Here is an 8,352-nt window from a genome sequence, read left to right on the forward strand (position 1 = left end):
ATGGATTTACAGGAAAACACAAACAAACAGGTGAAGGAATTGAACAAAACCATACAGGTTTTAAAAATGGAAATAGAAACAATAAAGGAAGCACAAAGGGAGACAACCCTGGAGTAAGAAAACCTAAGAAAGAGATCAGGAGTCATAGATGCAAACATCACCAACAGAATACAAGAGATAGAAGACAGAATTTTAGGTACAAAAGATACCATAGAAAACATTGACACAAAGGTCAAAGAAAATGCAAAATGCGATAAATAAATAAATAAATAAATAAATAAATAAATAAACTCCTAACCCAAAACATCCAGGAAATCCAGGACACAATGAGAAGACAAAAACCTAAGCATAATAGGTATAGAAGAGAACAAAAATTCCCAACTAAAAGGGCCAGTAATTATATTCAACAATAGTATAGAAGAAAATTTCCCTAACCTAAATAAAGATGTCCATGAACATACCAGAAGCCTACAGAAAACCAAGTAGACTAGACTAGAAAAGAAAATGGTTCTATCACATAATAATCAAAACTCCAAATGTGCAAAACAAAAAATATTAACAGCTGTAAGAGAAAAAAGTCAAGTAATATATAAAGGCAGACCTATCAGATTTACACCAGACTTCTCACCAGAGACTATGAATGCCAGAAGATCCTGGGCAGAGGTCATTCAGATCCTAAAAGAACACAAATGCCAGTCCAGGCTACTAAACCCAGCAAAGCTCTCAATTAAATAGATGGAAAAACCAAGATATTCCATGAAAAAACAAATTAGTACAATATCTTCACACAAATCCAGCACCATAAAGGATAACAGATAGAAAACCCTAAAACAAGGAAGGAAACTATACCCTAGAAAAAGCCAAAACTTAATCTTCTTTCAACAAGTCCAAAAGAAGAAAGCCACACAAACTTAGTTCCACTTCTAGCAACAAAAATAACAGAAAGCAAGAATCACTTTTCTTTAATATGTCTAAGCATCAATAGACTCAATTCCCCAATAAAAAGACATAGACTAACTGACTGGATATGTAAACAGGACCCAGCATTTTGCTGCATACAGGAAATGCACCAAATGCAGACACTACCTCAGAGTAAAAGGCTGGAAAAATTTTTCCAAGCAAATGACCTGAAGAAACAGGCTGGAGTAGACATTCTAATATCAAATAAAATTGACTTTCAACCAAAAGTTATCAAAAGAAGATAAGAAAGAACACTTTATACTCCTTAAAGAAAAAATCTACCAAGATGAACTTTCTGTTCTAAACATCTAAGCTCCCAATGCAAGGGCACCCACATTCATAGAAAAAACTTTGCTAAAACTCAAAATGCACATTGTACCTCTCACACTAATAGTGAGAGACTTCAACACCACATTCTCATCAATGGACATATCATGTAAACAGAAATTAAACAAGACACAGTGAAATAAACAGAAGTTATGAACAAAACTATTTAACAGATATCTGTTGAACATTTTACCCTAAAACAAAAGGATATGCCTTCTTCTTAGCACCTCATGGTACCTTCTCCAAAATTAACCATATAATTGGTAACACAACACCAATACAGACACAAGAAGATTAAAAACTCCCTTGCTTCCTATCATATCACCACGAACTAAGGCTGATCTTCAATAATAACAACAATAACAACACACACATGCACACACACACAGACACAGACACAGACACAGACACAGACACAGACACACACACACACACACACACACACACACACACACAACCAGAAAGCCCACATACACAAGGAAGCTGAACAACAAGGATCTGGTTCTTTGAGAAAATCAGCAAGATAGATAAACCTTAGCCAGACTAACTAGAGTGCACAGAGACAGTATCCAAATTAACAAAATCAGAAATGAAAAGGGAGACATAACAACAGAAACTGGGGAAATTTAAAAACTCAGCAGATCCTACTACAAAGGTCTACAAAATTGGAAAATCTGGATGAAATGGACAATTTTCTAGAAAGACACCAGGTACCAAAGTTAAATCAGAATCAGATAAACCATGTATACAGTCCCATAATTCCCAAAGAAATAGAAGCAGTCATTAAAAGTCTCCCAACCAAAAAAAAAGCCCAGGACCTGATGGGTTTAGTGTATAAATCTATCAAACCTTCAAAAAAGACCTAATACCAATACTCTTCAAACTATTCCCCAAAATAGAAACAGAAGGAAGACTACCCAATTCATTCTTTGAAGCCAAAATTATGCTTATACCTAAACAATTGACAGACTAGAGAAAGAAAGAGAACTTCAAACCACTTTCCATTATGAATATCAATGCAAAAATACTCAATAAAATTCTTGCAAACCAAATCCAAGAACACATCAAAATGATCATCCAGCATGTTCAAGTAAGCTTCATCTCAGGTATGCAGGGATGATTCAATATATGGAAATCCATCAACATAATCCACTATATAAAAAAACTCAAAGGAAAAAAAAACATGTTTGTTTCATTAGATGCTGAGAAAGCATTTGACAAAATTCTACACCCCTTCATGTTAAAAGTCTGGGAAAGATCAGGAATTCGAGGTCCATACCTAAACATAGTAAAAGCAATATACAGCAAACCAGTAGCCAGAATCAAACTAAATGGAGAGAAAATTGAAGCAATGCCACAAAAATCAGGGACTAAACAATGCTGCCCACTCTCTCCCCACCTATTCAATATAGTACTTGAAATCCTAGCCAGAACAATTAGACAATAAAAGGAGGAAAAATTCATATGAATTGGAAAGGAAGAAATCAAAATATCACTACTTGCAGATGATATGATAGCATACTTAAGTGACCCTAAAAATTCCATCAGAGAACACCTACAGCTGAAAAGTAACTTCAGCAAAGTGGGTGCATAAAAAATTAACTCGAACAAATGAGTAGCCTTCCTCTATTCAAAGAATAAACAGGCTGAGAAAGAAATCAGGAAAATGACACCCTTTACAATAGTCACAAATAACGTAAAATACCTCGGTGTGACTCTAACCAAGCAAGTGAAAGATCTGTATGACTAGAACTTCAAGTCTCTGAAGAAAGAAATCAAAGATCTCGTGTATTTGCTCATGTATTTGTAGGATAAATATAGTGAAAATGCCCATCTTCCTGAGAGCAATCTACAGATTCATTGCAATCTCCATCAAAAATCCAACTCAATTCTTCATAGAGTTAGAAAGAGCCATTTGCAAATTCAATAGGAATAACAAATAACTGAGGAGAGCAAAATATATTCTCAACAATCAAAGATCTTCTGGGGGAATGGCTATCCTTAACTTCAATCTGCATTTCAGAGCAATAGTGATAAAGAGTGTATGGTATTTGTACAGAGACAGGCAGGTAGATTGAGGGAATAGAATTGAAGACCCAGAAATGAACCCACACACCTATGGTCACTTGATTTTGAAAAAGGAGCTAAACCCATCAAGTTGGGGGAAAATCCCAGCATTTTCAACAAATTATGCTGATTCAACTAAAATCAGCATGTATAAGAATGCAAATCAAACCATTCTTATCACCGTGTACAAACCTCAATTCCATCAGATCAAGGACTTCCACATAAAACCAGATACACTGAAACTAATGGAAGAGAAATTGGGGAAGAGTCTCAAACACATGGGCATAACAAGAAATTTTCTGAACAGAACATAAAGGGCTTGTGTTCTAAGATAACAATAGACAAATGGGACCTCTTACTTTGCAAAGCTTCTGTAGGGCAAAAGACATTGTCAATAGGTCAAAAAGGCAAACAACCGATTGGGAAAAGGTCTTTAGCAATCTTACATCTAATAGAGGGCTAATATCCAATATATATAAAAAAAAACACGATAAGTGAGACTCCGGAGAATCAAATGACCCCATTATAATATAACATGGGGTTCAAAGCTAAACAAAGAATTCTCAGCTGAGGAATATCAAATTGCCACGAAGCACCTAAAGAAATATTCAACATCCTTAGTCATCAGAGAAATGCAAATCAAACAACCCTGAGATTCCACCTCACACCCTTCAGATCAAAAACTGAGGTGACAGAAGATGCTGGCGAGGATGTGGAGAAAGAGGAACACTCCAACATTATTGGTGGGATTGCAAGCTGGTACAACCACTCTAAAATCAGTCAGGCAGTTCCTCAGAAAATTGGACATAGTACTACCTGAAGACACAGCTATGCCACTTCTTGACATATACCCAAAAGATGTTCCAACATAAAACAAAAACACATGCTCCACTATGTTCATAGAAGCCTTATTTATAATAGCCAGAATCTGGAAAGAACCCAGATGTCCTTCAACAGCAGAATGGATACAGAAAATGTGGTACATTTATGCAATGGAGTACTACTCAGCTATCAAAAACAATGACTATGAAATTTGTAGGCAAATATATGGAACTAGAAAATATCATCCTACATGAGTTAACCCAACCACAAAAGAAGACACATGATATATACTCACTTATAAGTGGATATTAGCCAAAAGCTCAGAATACCCAAGATACAATTTACAGACCACATGAAGCTAATAAGAAGAAAAAGTGTGGATGCTTCAGTACTTCTTAGAAGGGGGAACAAAATACTCACAGGGGGAACTACAGGCACAAAGAGAGGAGCCCAGACTGAAGAAATGGTCATCCAGAGACTTTTGTGGATCCATCTCACGTGCAGTCGCCAAACCCAGACACTATTGGGGATGCCAAGATGTGCATGCTGACAGGATCCTGATATGCCTGTCCCCTGAGAGACTCTGCTAGAACCTGACAAATCCAGAGGTGGATGCTCACAGCCAACCATTGGATTGAAAACAGAGTCCCCAATAGAGGAGTTAAAAAAAGGTCTGAGGTAGCTGAGGGAGGGTTGCATCACCATAGGAAGAACAACAATATCAACCAACCAGAGTCCCCAGAGCTCCTAGGGATTAAACCACCAACCAAAGAGTAAACATAGAGTGGTCCATGGCTCCAGCCACATATTTAGCAGAGGATGGCCTTGTTAGGCATCAATAGGAGGAGAGGCCCTTGGTCCTATGATGGCTCAATAACCCAGTGTAAAGGAATGCCAGGGCGGAGGGGCAGGAGGTAGTAGAATTTTGAGTGTGATTGCACCCTCATTGAGGCAAAGGGTGGGTGGTGATAGGGTGTTTCTGGAGGGTAAATGGGAAGGGGAGTAATATTTGAAATATTGATAAAGACAAGCTCCAATAAAATGAAAAAAGAAACATCTTAATAGGTAAGTGCATAACAAAAGGCTAACTCATTATGCTAACCAGAAAGTTAATCTAAAAATAATTACAAGGCAATCAGATGTTTAAAGGGAAATTTATCAACTACCTATTTCACTTCATTCTTTACTGAATTCACTGTTTTCAACAAGCAACTGAGCATACATTGTAAATTCTGCTATGTGAACTCTGATTTGCATTACAAAGTTCAATTGTCCCGCTAAGGTCAAAACAGCTTGCTAAACTTCATCATTTTACATTATCTTCATTCTCTATTATCATTCCCATAAATTATTCAGTCTTCAGATGCTTTGTGATTAAAAGCTAGCCAGATTTGGTAGGAGGAGTATAGGAAGAAATGACTAGAAGTCTTTTGGGGGTGATGATAAAACAGTACAATAGAAACTCACAGATTGTTTGAGGGTAGGAAAAGTAAAGAAAACAAAGAAACTATCCAGATTCTGTAACATCAAACTCAAGGATCTTCTCATCCAGTTGTCTATTTTTAGATTTATGTCTACTCTCTTAAATTTCTAAACATCTATAACTTGTTATTCTGCCAATGTGATTTCTACTCAATTTCAGAAATTTTTAAAATAAATGCCAGAAATATAACATGAGTTATATTTTCATGGTCTGCTTCTCAAGCTCTACAAAGATGCATGGAATATAAAATATATCTTCATAATATAATTGCCAAATACATGTACAAATGACACATGTTAACTTCATTGCAAGAAACATAGCCTCCTATTTGTGAGAGACTGCTTTTCCATTGGGTATTTTTGGACAAATACTATAACACTTACTTTGTTTAATTTCCATATTGTATATAAGTTAGAAAAGAATTGCTTTCATGTTGCTTCCTTCCTCTTTCCTTCCAAAAAAAAAATCTTCTCTTCCTTCCTTCCTCCTCCCTCCCTCCCTCTCTTCTTTCCTTCCTTCCTTCCTCCCTTCCTTCCTCCCTTCCTTCCTTCCTTCCTTCCTTCCTGATTCTCCCTTCTTCCATTTGCAAATAAAAACTTTCCCTTTTCTTTCTTCATTGAAAATTTCATTCCAGAGTCTATTAAGATACTTTTCCTTTAAATAAGCAGTTGTATGGAACATATAAAAACTATATGAAAAGAAGAAAAAGAAAGTAAGAGAATGGCATAAAACAACAAAGATCTTGAAGAAAATTCCTTCTCTCCATATCTCTGTCATGTTTAACACACTTACATTACCATCTCAGAAAATGCTATCTTGACATTATTCTCCTGAGAGCCCCTTTGACATCTTTGTTTCTCAGACTGTATATGATGGGGTTCAGCATGGGAGTCACTGCTGAATAGAACACCGAAATCATTTTATCTCTTTCATTCATTATCTTTGAATTTGGTCTCATGTAGGCAAATATTGCTGAGCCATAGAAGAGACCAACTACAATGAGGTGGGAGCCACAGGTGGAGAAGACCTTGAGTCTCCCTTCTCCAGCCTGCATCTGGATCACAGTAGAGACAATGTTCCAGTAGGAGATGAGGATGAGGGAGACAGGTGCTAGGAGGATTACCACGCCCATTGCAAAGATGGCCATTTCTGTGCTGTAGGTATCTGCTGAAGCCAGCTTCAGGAGGGCAGGAGGCTCACAGAAAAAGTGGTTAATGACATTGTTTCCTCGATAAGGAAGACGCAATGTGAATGTGGCATCTACCAGAGACACAAGTACGCCACTAGCCCAGGACCCTGCAGCCAGCTGGACACATACCCAGTGTGTCATGATAGTGGAGTAGTGTAGTGGCTTGCAGACAGCCACATAGCGGTCATAGGACATCACTGCTAGCAGTGCACAATCTGTACACCCTACTAGAAGTAACATAACTAATTGTATGGAGCAGCCAGCAAAAGAAATGGCCTTCCTCTTCACCAGGAAGTGCACAAGCACCTGGGGCACTGTGGTAGTAGAAAAGCAGAGATCAGCAAAAGACAGGTTTCTAAGGAAAAAGTACATGGGGGTGTGGAGTCTGGGGTCTGAGTGGATGAGCACAATGATCAGCAGGTTTCCCAGCACAGTGAGCAGGTAGATGAGGAGGAAAAGGAAGAAGAGCAGGACTTGGGTTTGTGGATCCTGTGAGAGGCCCAGAAAGATGAATTCTGTCACAGAAGTTCTGTTGTGTTCACCCATGAATGGTTGTTTATCCCTGTAAAAGAATGTCAAGGAAAGAAACACACACAAACAATTGTTTCAGAAAATCTGAATGATGTAGGTATTTTAATCATACTTCCCAACATTAGACTATGTATTTAAGTCTGAGTTTTACTTTACTTAGTAATTTGACAGTTGGAAGTCAGTTTGTAACCTCTTCTTAGATCTTGTAATAGCACCAGTAAGGAAGAATATTTCTCAATGTGGGCAGCCATTGGCCAGATTTCCTGATGACTCATGTCCATCCAAAAGCAATAAAAAAGCTCAAAGTCCCCCTGGCCTTTTACCTAGTATTCTAGGTAAAGAAACATGTATGTCTGTAAACCAGGCTATATTTCTACACTATAAAATGATGACATTTATAAAAACTCACTTTTCTTATAGCTGCAAGAAATTACTAATGGAACACTTGGGAAAAGAAATGAAAGGTTTACCACCCGGAGTTCCAAACCCGCGGATCCCAGCCCACAGCAGCTCTCTGCTCCCAGACCCCGTGGGAGAGAGACCTCACCGCCTGGTCAGGTGGGCACTCCTGAGGATGCAGAGCGGAAGAGACCACCAACACTGCCCACCCCTGCCCACATCCCTGGCCCAAGAGGAAACGGTATAAGGACTCTGGGTTCCTGTGGAGGAGGGCCCAAGAGCAGCAGGACCGCTGCGTGTGAGACACCGCCAGAAACTGAAGGGATCTACTGGATAAACAGTTCTCTGCACCCAAATCGTGTGGGAGGGAGAGCCAAACCTTCAGAGAGGCAGACACGCCTGGGAAACCAGAAGAGACTGCACACTGCACACATCTAGGACGCCAGAGGAAAACACTAAACGCCATCTGGAACCCTGGTACATGGAAGCTCCCGGAAACAGCGGCGCAGATCTTCCTGGTTGCTGCCACCGCAGAGAGCTCATGGGCAGCACCCCGCAAGCGAACTTGAGCCTC

At 38.7% G+C, this 8,352-nt stretch overlaps 1 protein-coding gene across 1 annotated transcript; it reads right to left on the reverse strand.

Annotated features, from left to right (window-relative positions):
* Nucleotides 1-6,470: 6,470 nt before the first annotated feature.
* Or2d3c (olfactory receptor family 2 subfamily D member 3C) lies at nt 6,471-7,394 on the reverse strand. The gene is given in 1 exon segment (NM_001000200.1): nt 6,471-7,394. A coding segment is annotated over 1 exon segment (924 nt).
* Nucleotides 7,395-8,352: the final 958 nt, after the last annotated feature.

This window comes from Rattus norvegicus, chromosome 1, assembly GCF_021556685.1.
Source record: "Rattus norvegicus strain SHRSP/BbbUtx chromosome 1, alternate assembly SHRSP_T2T, whole genome shotgun sequence".
Taxonomy (NCBI): Eukaryota; Metazoa; Chordata; class Mammalia; order Rodentia; family Muridae; genus Rattus; species Rattus norvegicus.